Source organism: Malus domestica, chromosome 08 (genome assembly GCF_042453785.1).
Source record: "Malus domestica chromosome 08, GDT2T_hap1".
NCBI lineage: Eukaryota > Viridiplantae > Streptophyta > Magnoliopsida > Rosales > Rosaceae > Malus > Malus domestica.
Genome location: NC_091668.1, coordinates 29037208 through 29063739, shown reverse-complemented (window position 1 = coordinate 29063739; position 26532 = coordinate 29037208). Strand labels below are relative to the sequence as shown.

General features: G+C 39.1%; 2 protein-coding genes across 2 annotated transcripts; both read left to right on the top strand.

Annotated features, from left to right (window-relative positions):
* The first annotated feature begins 1711 nt into the window (after positions 1-1711).
* On the top strand, positions 1712-13958 carry LOC103411030 (protein RETICULATA-RELATED 1, chloroplastic-like). The gene is made up of 8 exons (XM_070826078.1): positions 1712-2243; positions 3149-3313; positions 3433-3525; positions 3657-3772; positions 4922-5020; positions 5112-5417; positions 6357-6521; positions 13406-13958. The coding sequence occupies exons 1-8, from the start codon at positions 1920-1922 to the stop codon at positions 13689-13691; spliced, it is 1554 nt and encodes a 517-aa protein (XP_070682179.1). The 5' UTR covers positions 1712-1919; the 3' UTR covers positions 13692-13958.
* Positions 13959-19107: 5149 nt separating this feature from the next.
* On the top strand, positions 19108-20404 carry LOC103441884 (uncharacterized). Its single transcript, XM_029107337.2, has one exon. The coding sequence runs from the start codon at positions 19291-19293 to the stop codon at positions 20086-20088; it is 798 nt and encodes a 265-aa protein (XP_028963170.1). The 5' UTR covers positions 19108-19290; the 3' UTR covers positions 20089-20404.
* Positions 20405-26532: the final 6128 nt, after the last annotated feature.

The following is a 26532-nucleotide window of genomic DNA, read 5'->3' as shown; positions in this document are numbered from 1 at the left end:
GTGGAAAGTTACTTCTTCAAAAGCAAAAGTATCTCATATCATCTCTTATCTATTTGCTTCTCCTTATCCTGGCAGTTGAATGAGAGACAAGGAGAATGAGAACAATCAACCGGAAGCCGAAGTCAAACCTCTGCTCCTGGTTTGCTTACTTGGAAGTTTGACTGCTTACCTTGTCTGTCACCCCTTTCGGCAGATCTCCTAGCTCGGCGACTTGGGGGACTCCTACTATAGGGTTTGTATCGCACTTGACCAAGCCCGAAACTACAAGTAAGCTTCAAGTGAAATTGATACATTACCTTGTGCGTCAACATCAGCTAAATACACCATTCCCGGATGGAGGAAAGGTACTTCCAGAGAAGGGCAGATGAAGATCAGACCACACTTCGGTACTTAGAAGTTTCGTGATTACTCAAGGGATTGGATCTTGCAAGTCCCCAACCGAGGAGTTTCCCTCACTCGGGAACTTAGGGGAGCACTGTTTGTACCATACTTGACCAATCCCGAAACTACCGAGCACCGGCCAACGCTATACTGTCAAGGACCCAGAAGAGTTCCCCTCCGACCAGGAGGCCAATCACTACTCGACACGTGTCAAGATTAGAAGCCAATCAGAGCGCAGCACGTGTCGACATCAAGAACCAATCACAACATGACACATGTCAATGTGACAAAGCTACAAGTTTTTCTATAAATAGGGGTCATTCCCCCACAATATTGCCTAATGCCATTTTGTGTTAAATCATTCACAAGAACTCACTAAATTGAGAGCTTGATCCTTTGTACTTGTGTAAGCCCTTCACTACTAATAAGAACTCCTCTACTCCGTGGACGTAGCCAATCTGGGTGAACCACGTACATCCTGTGTTTGCTTCTCTGTCTCTATTCATTTACGTACTTATCCTCACTAGTGACTGAAGCAACCAAGCAACCAAGCGAAGGTCACAAAACCTGACACTTTCTGTTGTTCCAAGACCTCCGGTTTTGTGCATCAACAAAAATGAAATGAGATACAACTAGGTAACCATAATAGTTTTTTCAAACAATGAAACCAAACCAAAACCGTTTAAAACAAAACCGAACCGAACCAAATGGTTTGGTTTCATTTCGATTTTAATCTCAAAACCGTACCGAACCAAACCGTAAAAACTTGCGGTTTCCTTAGTGAAAATTGAGCTAAGGGGGGGTAGGACTAGACTAGGGTTTGGTATTTGGGCTTTAAAAAGAATGAGTTTGGGCTTTCACAAAGGCCATGTATTGTAAACAAAAGTATATATATTTATAAATATATTGGTTTGGTCTGAACCGAACTCCAAAAGCCGGTTTCGTTTTGTTTTGGACAACTCGATTTTCTTCAATTTTTTTAGGAATAGGATCATCAACGGATTCTCTTTGTGGAGATTCGGAAGATCAATCAATCACGTTCGTTCATCTAATATCGTGCTGTTAGAAAACATTTTAAATTTAAAATTTAAAATTGAATATAAATAATACTTAACGAAAATTGACTTCATGATGTAAATGAACGGACATGATTAATTGATTCTTAAATCTCAACAAAGAAGATCCAGAGAGGCTCCTTGACCATCTTTTTAGTCTCAACTCAGTTCGGTTCGAGTTGACCAATGTGGGCTGGCCGAGGCGACTCACCCAAAAACCCCGAGTCAACCCACTTGGGGAAAAATAATGGAAAAAAGAAAAGAGAAACGAAGCAAAACGTCGCTTTCGGATTGGGTTGTCGTCATGTAGCCGGCTATATTCCCCTCAAAACCCCCAATCCCCAACTCCTTCTCTCCCTCTTTTGTCTCTTCACTTCTCTCTCTCTCTCCAGAGAAGTGAAAATTCCCGAGAAAATCACCTCTTATTTTCTCGGTATCCAAACAGAAAATAAAAATTCAGAAACAGTAAGAAAAAACAAAAAAATGTCGCACGCTGTGTTCCAGACGGCTCAAATTATGCCTATAAACACGCAGCTCCCGACGAAGCCGATGCTGGCGGTTCCGGCCCAGCTTCGGATGATGGAGCGGAGGGGCCTGGTGCTGAAGGCGAATTGCGCGCCGCCTCCGTCTACTTCCGATGCTGTTGACGGAGACTCCATGGCTATGCTGGAGCGCTGCTTCGTGGGGCCGTCGGTCCCCGGCGGGTTTGGTCCGGTTATGAAGGGACAGTACGGTGCGTTCGGTGCGGTTACTCTTGAGAAGGGCAAGCTCGACATGTCTCAGAAGCAATCCAAGTCTAGCCCCGAGGTCAGTTTCGCAGTGAAATTTTGAATGTTTCTTGCTTTGTTTGAGTTGATTGAGTTGTTTGGTTGGTGAGAAAATGTGGGAAATGGAAAAGAAACTCCCTTTAGAAATGTTTGACCTAGGTGCTGGATACTGGAGTAATATAGAGATTGTAAACGAGATACGATTTTTTAGGAGAATGAACGAAATTACTTTTATCAAAATCAGGTGTAGTGTAATATGCCTCCTCGCTAATTCATAGTTTTCGCAACGAAATTGGGAGTGGGGGATTGAGCTAAGCCACACACTGGGCCAACCATAATTTGATATCGAACTCACCATTCATGGGAATCAAACCTAAAATCTCTCATGTACAAGTTACGAAGAACACTACTAGACCATAGTGCTAGTGGCGAAATTGAGTGAATTTTGGTGTTTAAAGTGTTGGAAACATTGAACGAGCTAATATATGAAAATAGGATCCTAAAAGTTATACTAAGTTTCTATTTGTTAAGCAATCTTCAACTTTTCCAAGATTTTGGTTGTCTTCTTGTGTATCAGAATTTTTCTTTTATTTTCTCTTATCATTCTTGTGTGTGAAATTGCACCTGATTTCATTTCATAATATTTTGATCATGCAAGTAGAAATGTATTAGAATTTGTAAATCGGATGCAGATTATGCATAAACACCTAATAAAATATGTCATTGTACCCTAAGAAAATATCAATATCAAGAACACTGATTCTTAGACCAGAAATTTTTCTAAGGTTTCCTAACCATTCAAGTGCTACCAAATTAGACAGTTGTAAATTCTTGACTCTCGTTCTGGCCTCTGATTTCAATCAAGCAAGCCTGGCCATATAAGTTGGCATGTTATTGTTTAGTCTGTTCAGTATTTTGTGCTAATGCTAAAAACTGAAATTGCAGACTGCAGTTGGGGGAGGTGGTGGAGATATTGGAAAGAGAATAAATAATGGTGGTGGTGATGGAGGTGATGATGATGGCGATGATGATGATTATTTTGATGACTTCGATGATGGCGACGAGGGAGATGAAGGTGGTCTGTTTAGAAGGAGGATGTTTCTTGAAGAGGTTGGGAATATCCTTTATTGACATAAGCATTTTTGCATATTCGTTGAAAGATTTTTCTCTTTGGGTTATGTTAATTTGAAATTTATGGGTGTACTGATCATTTATGATATTTTCTGCAGCTCTTTGATCGAAAATTTGTAGATGCGGTATTGAATGAGTGGCAAAGGACAATGATGGATTTACCTGCTGGGTTCCGGCAAGCTTATGAAATGGTTCAGTATCAGTACTTTTGATATCATGTTTTGTATGAAGTCTTTCTTTTAGATATTATGAACCCAAAAAACACAAATAAGGAGGAAACAGAACACTTTTGGCTTGATACTAACCGAAATATTGTCTCCAGGGATTGATCAGCTCTGCTCAAATGGTTAGATTTTTAGCGACCAATGCAAGGCCAACCACTACTAGGTTTATTTCTCGTGCGCTTCCTGATGGAATATCAAGAGCATTCATTGGCAGGTGATTTTTTATTTTTTTTTTAGAGCAGTTTCTTAAGTCTCAAGTCTATCCTTTTGCTAATTATTACCTTCTGGACTTTCCTAAGTCATACTATTTTTAGCATCTTTCAATAAACTTTTATTAATTATTTTGGTATGTAAGCTTCCAATCTCATATCGGTTAATGTTTCCATAAAGGAAACTGTTTTTAGTGGTAGGAGCAGGAATATAAAACTGTAGAAAACTTTATCTGCAAACATCAAGACATTTTCATGACACCAATGCTGTGATAGATTAGATGTTAGTAGGCTATTAAGAAATTGAGTCTCTAAGATCCATTGAAGTACGGAGGTATCTTGTCATATTGTTGAAGTAACTCATTTTATCTGGGTCGTTTTTAAGAAAATAGCAAGAGAATGAAACACATTGACTGTAATAATCCTTGACGGATTTTACTTACATTAATCATAATTCCTATTGGGTTTAATGGATGAGTATCGTGTCACAATTGTGAACTACCTATTAAAAAAGGTAACCAATTTTTATATTCCTAAATATTATAATAAATTTTATTCTTAAACATACCTGTGAGTTGGGGTTTAGGTGATACATATCCAGCTTGTTACATTCTTCTAAATAAAATAAAAAACTACAAAAATATAAAGAAGCTAAGAACACAAAACAAAAAACACGGAAGTACACTGGATTCTGCTTATGCTGCCCTAAATGGCTCAGCCATGCCACCTTGAATTAATGAAATTTAACAGCTCAACACGAGTAACCTCGTCTGATTAAGGAGCATTGGACCAACATTTAAGCACCATAGCTGCCAAATATAACAAACAGCAGTTTCAGTAATGATCTCGTTGAACACCTGCAAGGAAAATGAAACATGTATCACACCAAGGGAATTTTTCCTGCAAAGGCCATGGTGGAAAACACAACAAAAATGAAGAGACAGAAATGAAAGTTAGTAATAATTGTATGAAGAATCAGATATCTAACGATACAAGAAAAGCAGCGATGGATAGATGGATATGATGTAATTCAGTGACAGTGCATATTCATATGCCTTCCCTTGGAGATATATTTTGGTGTCATTGAATATTTAATAGACGCTGATGGTTATTTGTATCCTTAATATTGATGTGTATTATAATTTGTTGTGCAGAATGCTGGCAGATCCTGCTTTCTTATATAGGTTTCTTTTAGAGCAGGCTGCAACAATTGGTTCTTCAGTTTGGTGGGAGTTAAAGAATCGCAAGGGCAGGTGTGTGTCCATGTTATGACAAAAGCATGAAAATTTTCTGAAGCATTTTATATATTAGACTCATTGATGTTGTTTTTTACTCGAAGAACAGGATAAAGAAAGAATGGGATTTGGCGCTTATAAACGTACTCACAGTAACAGCGTGCAATGCTATTGTTGTTTGGTCACTTGCTCCTTGTCGTTCATACGGGAACACATTCAAGTTTGATTTGCAAAATACGTTACAGAAGCTCTCCAACAATATATTTGAGAAGAGCTACCCACTAAGGGAATTTGACCTGCAAAAGAGAGTTCACTCTTTCTTCTACAAGGCTGCTGAGTTGTGTATGGTTGGACTAACTGCTGGAGCCGTGCAAGGTTCTTTAGCAAATTTTTTGGCCCATAAAAAAGAAGGAAGGTGAGTATTGTATTGTTAACCTGTTTTTGTTATCTATACATCGATCATTAAAAGAACCATGAGTCCTATCCTTTTTGTTCTATGAACCCTTAGTCCATTTCCTAAAGCTTTAACAATTTCAGAATACTTTTGTCTGTCTTTTCTCCTATTATTTTTTCTTAGGCACTTAATATTAATTACACACTAAGCAGGTGTAAGTAGGTGTTAGAGACGGATAATATCTTGTTAAAGTTGTTTGATTTAATGAAGGCTTCTTTGCTACATTATTGAATTATAAGTCACCTAGTAATAAAATATCAGCATGTTTTTATGATTTTGTGATGTAATAGTTTGTATATGCTTTTTTTCTATGTTATACATAGTACTTTAATACATAGTACTAAAGCGGGAGCCTTGTGCACTGGGTACGACCTTTTATACATAGTACTTTAATGTTTTAAGCTAGTCAATAACTTCATTATACAAAATTACAAATGACGTGCAATGTGTTATTTTTTAGTACAAGATCTTTATTTATTAAAATCATTTAGTGGAATAACCCTTTCTCCTTTTATTTTTCCCTCCTGTGTTTCTGTTCATATTCTTGCATCTGTTTTAGTATTTTCTCACCCCCATAAGAAAGTGTCATTATTGCAGCACTAATTTGGATGTACTACTTTTTTGTGTTTTGGTAATTGAGTTCTGTTATCTGTGTTACTTAAACAGGAGAGTAGAACTATTAATTTAGTATTAAAGATAGATTTCTGAACAATAGAACCTGAGATAAATTTGATGGTTATAATTTGGTAATTGTCTTTTGCCATAAGAAGAGACATTTTCCCTCTCCCCTCTCCTATTATTAGTTCCAACTAATTTAATTCCTGTACTAGCTCAAACAATTTAGTTCCTAGGTTTGTTGAAGCATTTTCATTCCTATTCAATTGTTAACTTGTTTGGCAGGTTATCTGTGACGATCCCATCTGTCAAAGCAAATGCACTTGGTTATGGTGCCTTCCTTGGACTATATGCGAACCTGAGATATCAGCTATTATGTGGATTTGACAGAGCAATGATGAATCATTTTGATGTTATTGGAGTGGCCCTATTTTTTAGCACGACACTGAGGTATGTTTTTCATTCTATTTGGGCACTCGTATTCAAATCATACACTGCTAAATTGCTTATACAAAGTGATGCAGAATGCATCTCCTAATTCTACTTGGATTAGCTTTCCTTTTATTAGTTTTCCTATTTTAGTTAAGAATTCCCCGTTGTTAAAGGATTTCTTATTAGTTAAATTGCTTTCCTAATTTTTCAAAGTTTGTCTCTATAAATAGAGCAGATTGTAATCTTTTAATTTAATTTTGATGAATGAAAAATCTCCTTACTAGAACTCCCTGATTTCTTCCCCTTTCCCTTCGTCTCCTCGACCCCTAATTCGTCTCCTCGATCTTTTACTTCTTCTCGGTCCCGTCACACCCTTGTTCACCCTAATACTACGGCAGTTCTACATCAATTTGGTATCAGAGCCTACAATCCCTTTCGTTGGCGTTTGATCCCTGCCATGGCACCCCAAACCGTGGCCAACCTTGCAGAACAATGTCATACGTTCCAAAACAAAGTCACGGACGATATCGCGGGCATAGAAACCCAACTCTCTAAACTCAGCACTGACCTCAAAGAAGAGTTGGTACAGGCTCACGCCCATCGTTCAACGACGGACCTTGCCATCACTAAACTTCAAAACTCCGTTCAGTTACTTATCAACCACTTTCGGGTTGAACACGCTGCAACTTCGTCTTCCTCCACAGTGATCCCAAGCTCGTCTACGCCACCACCAACAAGTGGCCTTTTGCCCACTCCACCGGTGGATCCTAAATTAAAGGCAATGTCCTACGGAATGCCGCTTAGCTCCACTGGGTCTATGCCGCCACTCCATTATACTCAACACACAATAGGTCCTCCTCCAGTGACTCCTCAGGCTCTCAACCTCCCACCCGCTCCACATGATCAGTACCCTCCTCCACCTCGCCAGTTTGACAACGAGATCATCCGCCACATCAAACCTATCGCTCCTACTTTTGATGGTCGTGGGGATCCTACGATGTTTCTTGATTGGATCCAAGCCCTGGAAGATTATTTTGCTTGGTATGATTTGACGGATGCTTATAAACTACGCATTGGTAAGATGACATTACAGGGAGCCGCTAGACAATATTGGAATTCCGTGGAGGAGCAACTATACCAACTGGGACAACAGCCTGTGACTCTTTGGGACGAGATGAAATTCAAGCTTCGCGAACAATATCTTCCTACATTTTATCGCCATCAATTGTATGATCAGTTATGGACCCTTTCACAAGGAAGTTTTACCGTTACAGAATTCCACGCTCGTTTTATTGAACACAAAATACGTGCGGGGCTTCGTGAAGAACCCGACATCACCATGTCTCGTTTTATTCATGGTCTTTGGGACGATATCAAGCGTGAAGTCCGTCGGTTCCGTCCGTATACTTTGGAAGATGCATATTGCCATGCATTGGAAGCTGAAACCTTTTTGCGGCCACAACGTAGGTACACCGGGACTCCCGGGTATCCTTCCACTTCTGCTCCAAACCGCAGTAATCCAAGCTCCAAATATGGCATCACTGGTCCACCTGCTCCCACGGTACCTGCCACAGAGAAGGGACCAGCCCTATCCACGGCTACTCACCTCGAATGCTATCGTTGCCATGCTAAGGGCCACATCGCCTCCCGTTGCCCCCACAGAACTTTAAATATTAGCTCCAACACTGAGGACCCTCGTGTGGACGAGTATGTGGAGCCCCTTGAACCTATTTATGATCCCGACCTTGATAATTGTTGTGAGGAAGAAGCATTGCAACAACTGAGTGTTATGCGTTGTATTTATTCAGCATCTACACCTCCACCTCCTGATTCATGGAAACGCACAAGTATCTTCCAGACTTATGTCCCTTGCGGTACCACTCGATGCCAGCTAGTTATTGATGGGGGAAGTACGCTGAATGTTATTTCTAAAGCTGCCGTCGATCGTCTTCACCTTCAGGCCGAACCACATCCCCATCCTTTTCAAGTCGGCTGGGTAGATAAAACTAGGTTACCTGTTACTGAAAGATGTCTTGTTCCTCTTCAATTGGGTCCCTGTCACGAGAAACTTTATTGTGATATCCTACCTATGAGTGTTGCACATGTGCTACTAGGCCGGCCTTGGCTTTATGACCGTAACGTCAAAAGTTGCGGCCGAGAGAACACCTATACTTTCCAACATGAAGGGAAAAACATAACACTCAAGCCTTCCAACCCAGCCATCAAACCAATTAAGGAGGTTCAACCGATACTGCCCTTAAACGGGAAGGCTTCGGAGCATCGTTTAAGTATCTTATCACCTGTAGATTTTACACATGAACTACAAGACACGGGTGTGGTCTTTGCTCTCTTGCTTAAACCGGTCTCCAAATGTACCCCCACTCCATTTGCCGAACCCATACGGCAGCTACTCACGGAATTCTCTGATGTTATACCTGAGGACTTACCAGATGAACTACCTCCAGCACGAGAGATTCAGCATGCCATCGACCTTGTTCCTGGTTCACAACTTCCTAACCTTCCCCATTATCGTATGAACCCACCTGAGCGAGCGGAATTAAATCGACAAATCCAGGGGTTGCTGGCTAAGGGTTTTATTCGTCATAGTTTAAGTCCTTGTGCTGTTCCAGTTCTCCTTACACCAAAAAAAGATGGCTCCTGGCGAATGTGTGTGGATAGTCGCGCCATAAATAAAATTACAGTTAAGTATCGTTTCCCAATACCGCGACTTGAGGATATGTTGGATGATTTGGCTGGTTCCCAATGGTTTTCTAAGATAGATCTTCGCAGTGGTTACCATCAAATCCGAATTCGTGAAGGAGATGAGTGGAAAACCGCGTTTAAAACCCCTGATGGTTTATATGAGTGGCTTGTTATGCCCTTTGGCATGTCCAATGCACCTAGCACGTTTATGAGGGTGATGACTCATGTGTTACGGCCCTATATTGGCAAATTTCTGGTGGTTTATTTTGATGACATCCTTGTATACAGCCACTCTCGAGAAGAACATCTCAAACATCTTCACTCGCTCTTCTTTACATTACGAGCGGAAAAACTGTATGCTAACTTACCCAAATGTTCGTTTCTTCAACCGCAAGTTCTATTTTTGGGGTTCAATATTTCTGCAGCTGGGGTTAGCACCGATCCCACTAAAGTGGAGGCTATTACTCGTTGGCCAACACCTACGACATTAACAGAGGCACGCAGCTTTCATGGTCTCGCCTCTTTTTATCGCCGATTTATTCCCGGGTTCAGTACTATTATGGCACCAATAACTGATTGCATGAAACAAGGAGCGTTTCTTTGGACCCCTGCAGCTGCCACGGCCTTTACAATTTTGAAGCAAAAGATGAGTCAAGCACCTGTTCTTCGACATCCTGATTTGACTAAAGTCTTTGAAGTGGCATGCGACGCTTCCGGAGTCGGAATTGGTGGCGTGCTTAGCCAAGAAGGACATCCAGTAGCCTACTTTAGTGAGAAACTTAATGCAGCAAAGCAACGTTATTCTACTTATGACAAGGAGTTTTATGCTGTGGTACAGGCCCTTCGGTATTGGCAAGATTACCTATTGCCAAACGAATTTGTGCTATATTCCGATCATCAAGCTTTGAAATATCTCCACTCTCAACGCACCATCAGCAGTCGACATGTCAAGTGGTCCGAATATCTACAGATCTTTACGTTTGTTTTACGACACCGTCCAGGCATTGACAATAAGGCAGCTGATGCCCTTAGTCGCGTGGCTACTATTTTGCACACAATGACAGTTGAGGTCACTGGGTTTGATCGTATTAAGGCCGAGTATTCGTCGTGTCCAGATTTTGGAATTATTTTCCATGAAGTTTCCAACGGTAACCGTCGTGAGTATGTGGACTTTATTACAAGGGATGGGTTCTTGTTTCGGAAAACCCAATTATGCATTCCTCGTACTTCTCTTCGTGAATTCCTTATTTGGGAACTACATGGTGGTGGTTTGGCTGGACATTTTGGTAAAGATAAAACCATTGCCTTGATGGAAGATCGTTTCTATTGGCCGTCGTTAAAACGTGATGTTGCTCGGCTCCTCTCCCAATGCCGCACATGCCAGCTAGCTAAAGCTCGCAAACGTAACACAGGTCTGTATACCCCTCTACCAATCCCTCATGCTCCTTGGAAGGATATTAGTATGGATTTTGTGCTTGGTTTACCTAAGACTAGTCGCGGCCATGACTCTATCTTTGTCGTAGTTGATCGCTTTTCTAAAATGGCGCATTTTCTACCTTGTGCCAAAAATACCGATGCTTCTCATGTGGCCAAATTATTTTTTAAGGAAGTAGTTCGTTTGCATGGCCTCCCTGTCTCTATTGTTTCTGATCGTGATGTCAAATTTGTTAGTTATTTTTGGAAAACCTTGTGGAAGCTTTTCGGGACTACTTTGAAGTTTTCCTCCGCTTTCCATCCCCAAACGGATGGACAAACGGAGGTGGTTAATCGCAGTCTTGGAAATTTACTTCGCTGTTTAGTTGGGGATAAGCCTGGTAATTGGGATCTCTTGTTGCCTGTGGCTGAGTTTGCTTATAACAACTCAGTTAATCGAAGCACCGGTAAAAGTCCTTTTGAGGTTGTTCACGGGTTTTCTCCCCGATCACCTGTGGATCTAGTTGCTCTTCCTATGGCTGCCCGCGCCTCCGACTCTGCTACGTCGTTTGCTGAACATATTAGACAACTGCATGATGACGTCCGTCGGCAAATAGCCATGCACACCGACAGTTATCAACTGGCCGCCAATGCTCATCGTCGTCACCAGGAGTTTCAGCACGGGGATTTTGTTATGGTGCGGATCTGTCCTGAGCGTTTTCCTAAGCAATCTTTTAAAAAGCTTCATGCTCGTTCGATGGGTCCTTATCGTGTCCTTAGGAAGCTTGGGTCCAATGCTTACTTGATTGAGTTACCTGCCACGATGCAGATCAGTCCCATTTTTAATGTCTCTGACTTATCTCCTTATCGGGGAACCTTTTCTCCACCTCTGTCGATGGATGTTGCTCAGAGTTCCATTCCTCCTATGGCACCACGACTTCCGTCCACTATTTCTGCCCCTACAGAGCAGATTGCTGACGTTTTGGATCATGAAGTTGTGACTTCGTCTACTGGAGGATCGACCCGTTATCTGGTTCGTTGGGTGGGAAAGCCTGCTACTGAGGATACTTGGATTACAGAAGCTGAATTTCGCGAGTTGGATTCCAGTCTTTTGCACCATTATCAGGATGCTCTTCAGGATCTTGATTTGGCAGCATCCCGTCCTCCTATCATCCATACTTACAAACGTCGTCGTTGTCCTTAATATTGGCTTACTCGCCTGTGTCGAGTTCTTTTCAGTAGGGGAGAATGATGCAGAATGCATCTCCTAATTCTACTTGGATTAGCTTTCCTTTTATTAGTTTTCCTATTTTAGTTAAGAATTCCCCGTTGTTAAAGGATTTCTTATTAGTTAAATTGCTTTCCTAATTTTTCAAAGTTTGTCTCTATAAATAGAGCAGATTGTAATCTTTTAATTTAATTTTGATGAATGAAAAATCTCCTTACTAGAACTCCCTGATTTCTTCCCCTTTCCCTTCGTCTCCTCAACCCCTAATTCGTCTCCTCGATCTTTTACTTCTTCTCGGTCCCGTCACACCCTTGTTCACCCTAATACTACGGCAGTTCTACATCACAAAGGCTTAGAAGGTTTTCCTTTCATGGTCATACATTCTTACAATTATTACATATGAATCCTTCTTGTTTTCCCTTCTGTCCCTTTCTACCTTCCTCATTCTTCTCTGGCCACGTGTATTCCTTCTGCACTTAAAACTAAGCATTTAACCGAAAACGTAATTTCTGCCCTTGATACATCTAAAATGTTAAATCCAGAATGAAAAAAATGTTTTAGCTCTGTCAGCTTTTGGGTTCGCTGGTGCCTGTTGGGGCCAGCATAGTGCCCCTTGTTTTCAAATTTAGTCACACAATTCTGAGATCAATGAGAATCCCGTGCAATAGGGTTCCTTTTATCCAGATTTGTGGAGCAATCCCCAGTTTTTCTGAAGCTCTTAATCATGATCGCCTGAATCCCACCACCACTTCTCATTGACTTGGTACAGTAGTTAGTATGAGTACCCGGACCATTCCAGTCACCTTGTGCTTTCTTTGGTCCTGAATGTCCTTCTCACCAGGGAATTCCCATGGCACATAACAAAAAGCTGCATAACATGAAAAACTCAAACCATGGCCATAGTTCTGTAGAAATATAAAGATATCCTGAAAAGGGTATAATTAATATGGCAATCATGGATGCCGTATTCAGTTCTTTCTAAGCTGTAGTGTTGCTTCGCTTTAGAATTGGTTGAAATCTCACATATGGATTCCTAGTCAATAATATCCATGGTGCAGCAACATGGCAATTATTTGTACCTTTTTGCACTGCAACTCCCCAAAAAAATGAAAATTGTGATTATGCAACTCTCTTCAGAACAAAATGCTGCCTTGCAAGTAGAAATTTTAAAGAAAAACAGAATCATTTATACTCTTTTAGTTTTTCTGCATGTCAATCTAAGGGTTATTAGGGAAAAATAATAATCGATGTTTTTGAGACGTTAAATGCTAAGTTTAAAGTATAATTAGTACATGCTGCAGTGAGATAGCTAGTATTTCTCTATTAAGTTGTACATGTAACTTTGCATCTCTCTGGTTCTGGCGGCATCATCCAGAGACTTTTGGATTTCTTTCTTCACTTTTCAGGACAGATTTATCTGTCATCATTATACCAAGGTCGTCTTCGTATAATTCTTCTAGGTCTTGCTTTTTGTTGGGTAGATCTTACGTCTTGCTTTAAATAGTAAAATTGCTCCACCTAGAGCGATTCTTTGACTCTTAAATTGGAATGTGGACAGGATTTTGAATGTGCAATTAGGAGAGCGGTCGAGGTTGGCTTGGCTTGGGGTGGAGGCTGATCCACTGGTTCACTCTGATGATCTTTTGAAGGTTTACAGTAGGCCTTCTGAAAATCTTGATCAGCCCTCGTCAAAATGGTTTATATCAAAGAATGCCATTGTTTCTGGCCTTGGACTCCTCGGCATCAAACAGGGGACTGTGGACTCTGCTGACGGGGAAACATCAACCCCTAAGACACGCAGAAAGAGGATTGTCCGGAAGAAGGTGACTGCAAGTTCAGCGTAGTTTAATCGAATGTAATCAGAGTCCAATTTTGTTGCCTGACGGAGATACAACTTGCTCGCCAAACCGTTACACGAGAGGATCTTAAGAGGTGTTTTGTGCAGAAATTTCTTGCATCTCTGGAAAGAGGATTGCTGAATGACAAATTTAAGGAGAAGATTTCTATTTTTCGGCTTTCATATAGCTTTTCGCTTACCTTGATCGCAAGTGTATTGTACTACTATGTTGATCTTGAAATTTTAGTAAATTAGAAGCTTTCATTTTTTTGAACGTTGCATATATTTTAGTCCAGTTCTATATATCTCCAAGTAGAGGGTGGGCCTTGGAGCACAGAAAGGTTAAACTTTTATGACCGAAAAAGGCCACGCTTTTGAGTCATGGAAACAGTCTTCCTATAAACCAAGGGGTAAGGCTACATATGAAAGACGTTTCTCCCGACCCTCTAAAAAGCGGAGAGCATGTTTAGCTTGGTGTTGCCCTTTTATATATCCAGTGAGTGGGTGGGACCTAGGTGCATGTATGTCGTGACATTTACTTTGTATTTCTTTTAATACAAATGAAATTTCTGTTCTAAACTACACTAAGAGGAGGAGGAATGATTTGAAACCAGAACACAATAAATTGAAGAGAACTGCGTTAACGAACAAGGCAATTGACCACTTAGAGAAATGGAGAAAGAGCAAAATAGGAGACTAATATAATACGGTCAGTCACCTATACGTGTGCCCTTGCAGGATACTTCACTGTTGATCAGTGTGGGAGCTGATCAGAACCAATGGTTCATTAGAATGATTTCATTGTTTGGTCATGCAGTTTCTCTAAAGACAATCAACTTGGCAAGTGTTCTAATTCTCTGGTGGTAGTAACTACAAAAAATGGAGACGTGAGATTGGATTGTTGCAGACTTTGAATGAGTATGACATTGCACTAGACACACCTCAACTTCAATCATTGACTGACAAGAACACCAATGATGACAAGGCAGAATTTGAGAGATGGACTAGAGCTAACAAGGTGGCACTTTCCACATTGAATGGCATGAAGGACACTCTGAGAGGAGGCATCAAAAAGCATGACCTAGCTGTGTATTATCGGAGAGCCATTGAAAACAAGTTCAAGGAGCCTGAGAAAGCTGAGATCAGTCACTGGATGAATGTCTTGACCACTTTCAAGTTTGATGGCACTGGTTTAATCAATACCATGTGATGAAATCGACAAATGTTGCTGAGAAGTTGAACTCAATGGATGTAAATATCAGTGATAAGCAACTGGTTTTCATGATATTGCAAGCACGGCCGCCAAAGTATTGGCAACTCAAAGTGTCATGCAACACCCAAAATAATAACTGGACTGTTGATGAACTCGTTGCTCAATGTGTTCAAAAGGAAAACAGGGAGCAGCAAGAAAATGGCAAGGAAGTGGATGACATGAACTTGGTGCATGCTGAAAAAGGCAAGAAAGGGACAGGGACCAATGGTGCTTCTGGTAAGAGTTCCAAGTCTTCTAAGAACTCTTCTAAATCTGCCAAAACTACTGACTCCTCTAAGACACTGATAATCTAAAAGTTAAAATAAAGACATATATAACCAAACTCAAATGTTTCTGGTGCAAAACTAAAGGTCACTAAGAAAGATTGTGAAGTATTTAAGGACTGGCTTGAGAGTAAGGGTAAAACAGATATCTATGTATGTGTGGAGTATGATTGAAATTCCTGCAAATTCATGGTAGTTTGATATTGGTTGTTCTCTTCACTTCACAAATACATTGCATGCTTTGAAAGAAATACTTGCAATGTTTTTATTGGGGAGGGAACTAAGGTTGCAGTTGATGCCTATAAATATGATGACCTCTGCTCTCACAAAACCACGCTCTTATTGAATCGAAAGCCTATTGTCGGTTGAGCACATACGAGTTTTGATAGAGAGCAGAAGGACTTTCACTGGATTTCAATCATGGCTTCATCTTCTTCAAGTCCTGCAGGTATGGTTCTTGATTCTTGGTTAGTTTGTGATTTGTTAGCCTAATCTTGATCTGGTAATTGGGCATGTTTATGCTGAAAGCTGCACTTCATTTCACTAGTCTCTCCTCTGGGCTCCTCTTTATGTCCTTTACTTATCTTTATAAAATACTTCAACCTCATCTATATTTACCCAACTGTTCTAAAAATCTCAGCCTAGCTGTGTCTAGACTCCGTCTAGGCACTATGTAGCTAATCACTGTCCCAATTAATCCCTAAGCGTTTCAAAATTATGTAACGGTGCCTAGACCTAAATAGGCGTCCGCCTAGCCCACTCAAACCCACTTAGGCACCCGCCTAAGTCTCGATTCTCACTTAAACAAAAAATAGATAACTTACATTTTGCATTATGTTCTAATAATTTATAATCTATATGTCATTCTCCCTATTTGAGTATTTATCAAATATAGTCAAATATTAACCCCTAATTTCAAAAATATCAGTTTTTATAAAAACTTTCAAATATATCTAAAATATCAATTAAATAGACACAAATACCCTTAAGCTTTAAACCTAATAAATTAAAAAACTAAAACCCTATTAGATGAAGATTTGTCACGTCAAAACCTAAAAAATGATGGAGACCTAGGGAAGACATCGATTATTAGTGAAGACTTGTGCACCCCTAAACAAAGGTGAGTGTAGATGGTTAATTCCTTGCATTTTTCGTCGTCTACGTTTTCTCTTTGTTTTTGTAGTTTCTTCCTTCGATTGAATGTTTATCGAAGAATGAACTGTCAATCTATGTAACATTATTTATCTCAATTCTCCTTTGGATTATATGTGCTTCGTATTTAATTTTCCACACCTTTGCATTATTATGACTGTTGTCTGTGTCCAAATTCTGTTTTGAAGGTTATCATTGACTGCTAGTGAATCGAGAGACGGTTCTCTTATTAGAAATTGCAAAAAGCATACTAGAAAAATTAGGTTTCGTTTGTCAATGGAAGATTGACATTGCTAAAACATTTCGGTTTTTTAATTTATTAGGTAAAAAGCTTAAGGGTATTTGCAATGTCAGTTTTTATAAAAACTTTCATATATATTCAAAATTCCACTTAAATAGACACAAGTACCCTCAATTTATATGAGTAACTAATTATTGACTTAAAGACTTCTTGTGCTATAATCTCTCACTAAAAATTTCTCCTTTTTTTTTTCTTACTGTTCTTTTCCCAATGAAGAATAAAAGTTTCTCTCAATTTTATTTTAATAAATATTCGAAGAAACCTTTCTTTCTCACATGGTTCCCACAAAACAGTTTAGCATGTAATCGAATAGGCATGAATGTGTTCTATTTGATTATATTGAATAGGCATGACAAAACTTTTACAAAAACTACAAATGGAGGTTTGTTATGTACATTATTAGCAAGAAACATGAACCTTTGCACAAACAAGTAATTATAGAAATAGATAACTGCACGAATTGTGATGCACGAATTGCCTTCATAGAATATTTCAGTATGTGACGAAATGCGTATATGTCAATACGAAACAATTACAATTGAAGACTTAGAGATTCCAAGGAGATTACTTCATACAAAGGAAAATTGAAACAAATAATGTTACAAAGATTGATTGTTCATTCTTTAATAACAAAAATAAAGAGAAAACGTAAACGGGAAACAATGTAAAAAAATGAACTATTTACACTCACCGTCATTTAGGGTTACACAAGTCTCCATTGTTTCCTACTAGCAATTGATGCCTTCACTCTCTATTCATAGGTCTCCACCATTTCTTAAGTCTCGGGTTTTCCCGTTAGACTCTCTAATTCTTCATCTAATAGGGTTTTGATTTTTTAGTTTATTTGGATATTAAACTTAAGGGTATTCGTGTCTACTTAAGTGAGATTTTGTATATATTTGAAGTAAATTTGAAGTAAATACAAATACCCTTAATTTCAAAAAATGTCAGTTTTTATAAAATAAATTCAAATATAAAAAATTCAAATATATTTGAATTTTTTTTTTATAAAAACTGACATTTTAAGTACAAGCAGACACTTATTTATATAAAATATAATAAATTTACTTAAATCCGTTTAATCTGCCTAGCCTGCCACCTATACCCCCGTCTAGCCGCCTAAGCACTAGGCCCCCAACCCACCGTCCAACTACTGTCTAGCGTCTTTTAGAACCTTGATTTAAACTCTGTCAACTCATCGCACCTTTTACCCTCAAATAAGTAGGGCTCATAAAACACCGAGCATGAATAATTATCAATTGAAATCTACATACTTGATGGTATTTATCCACTAACCAATGTTTCATCTGTCTGGAGCTCTTACAAATCATTCTCCTCTTCCGAACGCTACAAGTCCCTAACCCCTATCGTCCAAATTTGCCGTCATTCACAACTACAAATAACAAATTCAGATCTCTCGTCCTTCTCTCAATCTCAGATCTCCATCTTTCTCAAATTTTCAAAGACTAAAACTCGAATGGGAACCTAATACTTTAAGACATGGACCACGACAATGTTGACCTATTATTTTCCTGAACTCTGCCATATATCTACCAGTTGCCGAGTTTCTTCTTTTTCCATCTTCCTTCTTTTCAACTGTCATTGAATCTCCAAGTTCAAATCTAATCGGAGAATTAATTCAACAGTCCACTGTATCGTAGAAATCTTCCTATAGAAGAAGAACAACAAAAAAGTAGTCCTGAGTCCCGACTCATGACCCGAAACGTTCCAAAATTAAATAAGGATCGGGAACGGGTGCTGGCTAGATCAAGAAATTACTTTTTATATTATGGTTGAGCTAAAGTTGTTAACAACAAGCCCACATGATGACACTGACTTTACTTCTTTAGACATTAATTTTATTAGTTTTGAATTGGTGAGATGGATTTGATGGATGCATAGGGTTTCATTCATAAAATGGGCACAACAGAGAGCTATCCATAGAAATCAAATTACGCAAAAGTAGAAGTAGAAAAGGTACGACTGCATTCCACATACAGTTGCAAAATGGTGTATTAATGCATGAAAATTACTCACACTCAACTAAGTGTCCAGTGTCAACCACCACATTAACAAGTGAGAGGGTGAGTGAGAGAGTGAGAGACCACCCCTCCTCCCCCCTAACTCATTAAAAGCTAGAGGAAAGTCGATGGGCTGACTGAATGTAAATTTGGACCTACTAGCTACTTCCCCATGCGCCATCGCATCTTTATTTTACTTGGTGGAAAAACTGGTTAGTTAGCTAGGGTTTTGCAATTCTCACATGCAGAAATAAATGGACTTCAGAGAGAGAGAGAGAGAGAGAGAGAGAAGTTGGTTCATGGGTTTTTGACTATGGGGTTCTACTGCAGCCAGCTTCAGAGCTGCCACCTGCATTGGTGGCCCTACTTGTGAAATGATGGTTAAATTTTTGCCTCCTTAGAAATACTCATCGCCCATTTGCTTCCCGCACTACAAGACACAGACATCCCATTCCTCCCCGAAACCTACTTCCAGGGTCTCAACTCTCTCTCCTCTCCTTCCTTGTTTGGTCTCATTCACTACTGTGTTAGGGCACCACCGTCACCGTCACCTCTACTACTCGACAGACGGCCGAGGGCGGAAACTGGACCTCAACATGAACCTCAACATCTCAAGTACCTTCCAGTATTGGTTGGTGAAGCACCCAGTGATCCTCCACTTCTCATGGAGCCCTGGAGAAACGCCGGCCTCCTCCCCGCTTTTTCTCACTCTCACCATCATTTCCTACCTTGCCCTCACTTTCCTCCTTTCCCACCTCCCTCTCCCCCTCATCAAACCCCGCCGCCTCAAACCTATCACCGCCTTCCACAACCTCAACCTCCTCCTCCTCTCCCTCGTCATGGCCGTCGGTTCCTTGGTCACCATCTTTTCCTACGCGCCCTACCCCTTCTGGATCATCTGCTTCCCGCCCAAAACCCCGCCAACCGGGCCTCTCTTCTTCTGGGCGTACATTTTCTACCTCTCCAAAATCTACGAGTTCGTGGACACGTTCCTTATCATCCTCAGCGGGAGTTTCCAGCGGCTGACATTCCTCCACGTTTACCACCACACCATGGTGCTGGTCATGTGCTACATTTGGCTCCACACATCGCAGTCTCTGTTCCCGGCGGTGATCGTAGCAAATGCGACGGTTCACGTGGTGATGTATACCTACTACTTGTTGGCTGCGCTAGGGGCGAGGCCAAAGTGGAAGAGAAGGGTGACCGAGTTTCAGATATTTCAGTTCATGTCAAGCTTTATTGGGTTGGTCTGGATGCTCATCTACCATTTCAATGGTTCTGGTTGCTGTGGGATCTGGGGTTGGTGCTTCAACATTTTTTTCTATGTTTCCCTTTTGGCTTTGTTCATGGACTTCCATCAGAAGAGTTATGGAAGCTCCAAGAAAGAGTTGTGATCATGATGATGAAGATGTGGATCTCCGAATCTACTGTGGATTATGATCCTTATTTTTGATCCATCAAGACTCGAGAGAGTAGTGCCCTCGATTTTATCCCTTTTAAGACTTTAGTTATTGATTATATTAATGCAGGTTAAGTTGCATCAATTGCTTTCTGTTTCTCATATTTGAGAAATTTTTAATTTTTAATTAATAGAAAGTCGTTGGATCCCAAATGTTATGCTATTCTCGGACTTGGGTCCCCCGGACCCAAAAAATCTGAGCTTAAGAATCAAATGATCCGGTTGTTGAAATTTGATTAAATGATTCTAAATAGGGGTCCCTCTAAAGTTATAATAATTGTAGCCGTTGGATCAAATTTCAACGGTCCAAATCATTTGATCATTAGGCTCATATTTTTTGGGTCCGGAGGGGATCCCGTTCCGCTATTTTCATCCTTTTGATAAGAGAGGATCCTCGCTTAATCCTTTGTGTGAGGATCCTCGCCGAATCCTTTGTGTGAGGATCCCGGAGATCCTTCAATCACATACGTTCATTGTTCATCGTGCGATCAGTTTTTATCAGATACTCTTTATATTCAATTTTAAATAAAAAAATTTACAATTATTTCTTACCGCACAATGTACGATGAATAAATGACAAAGAGGATCCGGCGAGGATCCTCATTCTTTTTTAATATGTTTAGTGCATGATTAGTGTTCAACAACAATTTTATTACTTAAGCCACCTAATAATACGACATAGCAGTACTCTTTCACTTATAAGTGAGAAGTCTTATTGTTGGAACTAAATTTGTGTACCATTGTGAGTGGTAGATATGCTCAAACTTGTTAACCTATAAAAGAACACACACAATTGTGAGTAAGCCAAAGACCAGGGGTGTGTCAGTCAAAGCCAAAGACCGGGAGTGTGCCAGTCAAAGGCTCACCAGTGGTCAAGTAAGTAAGCAATATTAAGACTTAATCAATAGGCAAGAGAATAAGTGTGAAGAGATTGTGTTACCAGAGATGAACTCTAGAATGACGTATTTATACCAATTGAGGAGATGACCTTTTAGGATAGTAGAATCCTTATTATACTGGGAGAATCCCAGAGGATATCTAGGAAGTAGATATTGCATCACCCTAGGAGTATGATTACTTGTTCCAAGATTATAGGAAACTTGTTCATTCCTTACTGGATTATATAGGCTCCTGAATCTTGTGGAACAAGTATGGTCTATCTCAGCAAAGTTGTCGGACTTCGTCCATTGATTCTAGAACAGGATAATAGTGACATCACTGTTTCGTTTAGTCAGCTCTGCATCGGAGGTTGTTGAGTCTATGATCGGACTTCTAAGGTATGCATATTCCGATCCATCTTAATTTGGCCTGAAAATCATGGTCTCAGACTTATTTTCAGTACTAACGGACCATGAAGGTAAGTGATGCAGCTACCCACACTTGGATGGAGAAATTGTGCTTGCAACTACCAATGTATAGAAACAAACTGCCCCCAAATGTTGTTTGTTAACATATCCAGCCCCCACAAGTACTTATGTGTGGCTCGTTATGACAAAGAAACTTACCATATACCCCAAAACTTACCATTGATTTGATATCCATTAAGCAGGGAAAGTCATATTTCAAAACACTAGATATGTAGAGGTTAATTATAACATTATTGTAATCTCTCAATAACATTCAAACTTTAAAATTGTATACCTAAATGTATAACTTCATCAACTTTTTAACGCCCCCACATAGACAAAATTCTAGGTCCGCTAATGGTGAATCTAATACAAATTTGTTCTCCTAATCCATTAGTGTAAATATGCCGTTGGATCAATTCATTAATCTTTATTTGAAGATAATCATTACAAAAAAAAAAAAATATCGTTCTAATCGAAAATCCTTTAGTCATCTAAATGTACCACAAAAATGGATAATCCATCATGACTGTGTCACTTAGTATTCATACCATTTGTTTCCTACAAAAAGAATATCATGTAAATCGAAAATCATTTAGGCATCCAATTTACAAGTTAGACGTTAAAATTGACTCAATATATATAGACGTAAAAATAACTTTCAGCACCGCTTTTGGAGTCAAAGGATGACATATACATATCAACACAATCATCTAATAATCCACATAATCTACATCAATTGTATGTCGTTTAAGGTATTAATCTTCTATTTCTCCCCCTCTAAACCAAGTAGCCACTTTCTCCTAAACCGACTCCAACTATCTCTTATGGACTTACCAGATACGTCCCTTTCATTATATAGAGAAATGACGTGGGGAAATTTGTTGATGGGTGCCACCTATTCCCCAGTCTCTTATTCTCTGAACCTATTCTTCCTGTGGTTGTTAGTCAATCCTCTTCCATGGCAAGCTATTTGGGATTGTTTGATTCGGCGCTTCTTATCTGCACTTAGAATAAATCAGTAGATAGCTAACACACCAATTATTTTGCATGTTAACTCATAGCAGAAGTTGCAAGTGGTGGATTGCCCTGATAGTTAGAACCTTCTTCAACCCAGTAAATCATGGGTTCAAACCCTCATTCCGTCTCTTAGTGTAAATTAGTATAGAATATTACTTGTACTAAAAATAAATAAATAAACTCATAGCGAAAATGATTCGCTAATAATTTAGTGATAAATGAGCATGGGTGAGTTGTCAAGCATCAAAGGTTAATTGTATGTCGTTTAAGGTATTAATCTTCTATTTCTCCCTCTCTAAACCAAGTAGCCACTTTCTTGCAAGCTAAACCGACTCCAACTATCTCTTATGGACTTACCAGATACGTCCCTTTCATTATATAGAGGAATGATGTGGGGAAATTTGTTGATGGGTGTCACCTATTCCCCAGTCTTTGATTCTCTGAACCTATTCTTTCTGTGGTTGTTAGTCAATCCTCTTCCATGGCAAGCTATTTGGGATTGTTTGATTCGGCGCTTCTTATCTGCACTTAGAATAAATCAGTAGATAGCAAACTCACCAATTATTTTGCATGTTAACTCATAGCAGAAGTTGCAAGTGATGGATTGCCCCGGTCGATAGGACTAGACTTGTAAACGGGTCGGGTTTATCGGGTTTGGGTCGAGTTCGATCCGACCCGTTAAGTTGATGGATCATCTGAACCCGACCCGTTTCACCCGTTAACAATTATTATTATTATTATTATTATTATTATTATTATTTGCATAGAGTTTATTTTTTGTTGTTAAGACTTCACTGAAATTACTAAAACATCCTCAACTAACGGATGCTAACGGGTCCTAACGAGTGTTAACGGGTCTAACGGGTTAACCCAAAGTGACCTGTTATTTAACGGGTTGTTAACGGGTTCACCAGTTAGCAACCCGACCCGTTAAACATCTATCCAAATACTAATATTAACGGGTTGGGTCGGGTTCAAAATGCCAGGTCTAGTTAGGACCTTCCTCAACCCAGTGAATCATGGGTTCAAACTCTCATTCCGTCTCTTAGTGTAAATTAATAGCGGAAGTGATTCACTAATAGTTAAGTGATAAATGAGCATGGGTGAGTTGTCATTGTCAAGCATCAAAGGTTCAAGTGTCGCGTGTATTCATCAAACTACATGAACGAAATTCAAACTGGAGTGTATATGATGGATCACACTCTTCCCAACTTACTACCGAAGATGATGTTACTCTTCCCCGCCTTCCCCATCTTTTTTTAAATGAAATTTTAGAAACATCAATGTTACTCTTACCTACAACGATATCAAAAAATAATGTTAAAGAGACCAAATTTAAAACCAAATTATATGTTATCAATATAAAATAAACACGTTAATCGATACTTAATTTTAAAAATTAATAACTCCAAACGGCGAAACCAATAATAGTTATCGAGGAAGTCATAACCGTCACTAGCTAGCTCTACCGCCATAATATCTACTCCAACCTTCTGTCCTGACCCATTTATTTTCTGAAGACATTTGCTTGAGAATAAGTTCGTACATATATTAATTTCGACATATTTTACTGATCAAGTATTTATCCCAAAAAAAAACGTGTGTCAAAGTTATGTCACATATCGGTCCTACATATATATATATGGTTAGAAACTTAAAATGCAATGCAAAAAGGACATGCATATGCATCATATTAACACAAGAAGAACTTATATAGAATAAGTTGAAAATCAGACTACGTATAACAATTGAACAAATTGACAAATAGACTATAAATGAATGTAATTTTATTAACTGAAAATAAAGAATGTCATGAAGGCTACAAACCAAAGGATTACATTCTGATCAACTAATTGTCACAATATAATTACAAGCTATATTTATGCAGATCTAAGCCTAAGAAACCATAATCCGTAAAATATCAAATACCCAAACAATAGAATAAACCTTAAGTACTAATATTTTTCAACCGAATATGTTTATTGTCATCGTGGCGTTCCAGTTCAACAATACAACATTATGTGTAAGTTTTTCTATAAGGGTAATGTTATCCACACACTTATTTTTATTTCTCACACACCTTTCGGTCATCAGATCAGATGAATTAAAGAAGATTAATGATAAAAAATTAATATTGTAAGAGTAAAAATGAACGTGTGAATATCACTCTTCTTTCTTTACATGAACATTGTATTATTGAATTAAAATGTAGAGGAAATCCAAAGGGTTGGCTTTCTTCTTCACAGTTTGATAAGATGAAAGTACGTGGCGAGGACTTAAATGTTAGGTGGTGAGGACTAAGGAGTAGCAGCAGGCAGCTGGAGCTAATTACTTCGATCGTTTATGGCCCGACTCCTGACCTATCCTGTTTCTTGGTCTCCTATTGTCATCCTGCAATATCTTTTAACACGTCATGGTTATCCACGTACATGCTTATTTTAATCATTAATGAAATGGTCCTGCTAATTTTTTTAACCCTAGATAGTCGGGGTAAAAATCGAAAAGATGAAGAAAATAAATTACTGTTGGAAAAAAAAATTATGTGAGCTATATTTTACAGTAAGAAAGACGAGGGTTTTAAATTTAGAATGCAGTGGGTTGAAGAGGAGAATCCTAACCGCCAAAGTTGAAAAGATAGAATCTATTCCACATATATAGTGAGAAATTGCAGAATATATTATACAATCTTTACTTAAATAAAAAAGTTCATCAAACCCTAGATTGTGATGATTCTTACAAAATAAGGGCTCAAATCCTAGTAAATGCAATGACTGTAGTTAAGATATTATCTTGTTGGAAGTTGAAAGAGGATGTGATGAATATAAACTCATGAGAGTTGGGGGAAAATGATAGGGGAAGGAGGGCTGCTTATATAGTAATTCTCCGGTAAGAGCAACTACACTCCTATAAATTGTCCTAACCTATTAGACGATTGAATTCCCCAACCCCTTCAAAATCTGCTCCAGCCCAAGTCAATTGCCCCACCTATTGGGTGGGCTCATCTCCCACTGAGCAAGTCGGACGAGAATGGCTTGAGGTCTTGCCTAGGTGATCTGACGTCAGCCATAGTTTTTTTTCTTTCTTTTTTTTCTTTTTTTGCGTCATGCATGTGGCCTTCAAGCACGAGTGGGGGAGAGTGACCGACCCAAAAGTGTCGGTGGGTTGTTGGATTTCTTAGATCCGACAGTCTACATTAGTCTTCCTTTTTTAATTTAGAAAAAATAAAACAAAAGAAAAACGTCTGAAAAAGGGTTGAGCCCACGTAGCTAAACCTGGGGGCGTTGGATTGCGAAAAATTGTAATCCAATGGTTTATATTATTCATTTAGAAAGAAAAAAAATATAAGAAAACACAGAAAAATGAAAAAAAAAATTAAGAGAATTTGAAATTAAAAATATTATTAAGTTTTTTAATGGTAATTGTTTGGACAATTCATTTTCGAGAGATGCCCTCGGACAATTACTGCTCACTAAGATAATAATTGTCAATTGCTCACTAGCCTAGGCTATTATCGCCTTAAGGAGTGGAGTTGCCCTATGGTTAAGCAATATATATAGACAATTCATTTTCAAGAGATGCCTTCGGACAATTACTGCTCACTAAGATAATAATTGTCAATTGCTCACTAGCCTAGGCTATTATCGCCTTAAGGAGTGGAGTTGCTCTATGGTTAAGCAATATGTATATATATGTATATATTGTACCAGTAAAGGTCAACACCACCCTCTTAACAAATTTGACAAAGACAATCCACGTTGCCTAGGGCTAGGGTTTGGTTATTGTTATCGTTTCTGAAATAGCAAAATATTATTAAGACCAAGTGCGCCTACGATTAACGTTGAAAGATATCCTATAAGCCTTTTAGGGCCTCGAGCAGAATAGTACATCATTGCTCAATCTCATAGATCAAGCTTAAAAAGTTTGAGTTAATCTTTACCCAAAACTGCGAAACATGACAGCATGAATAAGCATATATGCAAAAACAAATACACGGTTCATCATAAAGATGCTAC

Bases quoted from the DNA above. Each gene is read 5' to 3' on its own strand.
- LOC103411030 (XM_070826078.1), top strand. From the start codon at position 1,920: ATGTCGCACGCTGTGTTCCAGACGGCTCAAATTATGCCTATAAACACG. The intron at 5,021-5,111 runs GTGTGTGTCCAT...CTCGAAGAACAG, and splicing joins TTAAAGAATCGCAAGGGCAG to GATAAAGAAAGAATGGGATT. The intron at 6,522-13,405 runs GTATGTTTTTCA...GAATGTGGACAG, and splicing joins TTTTTTAGCACGACACTGAG to GATTTTGAATGTGCAATTAG.
- LOC103441884 (XM_029107337.2), top strand. From the start codon at position 19,291: ATGAACCTCAACATCTCAAGTACCTTCCAGTATTGGTTGGTGAAGCAC.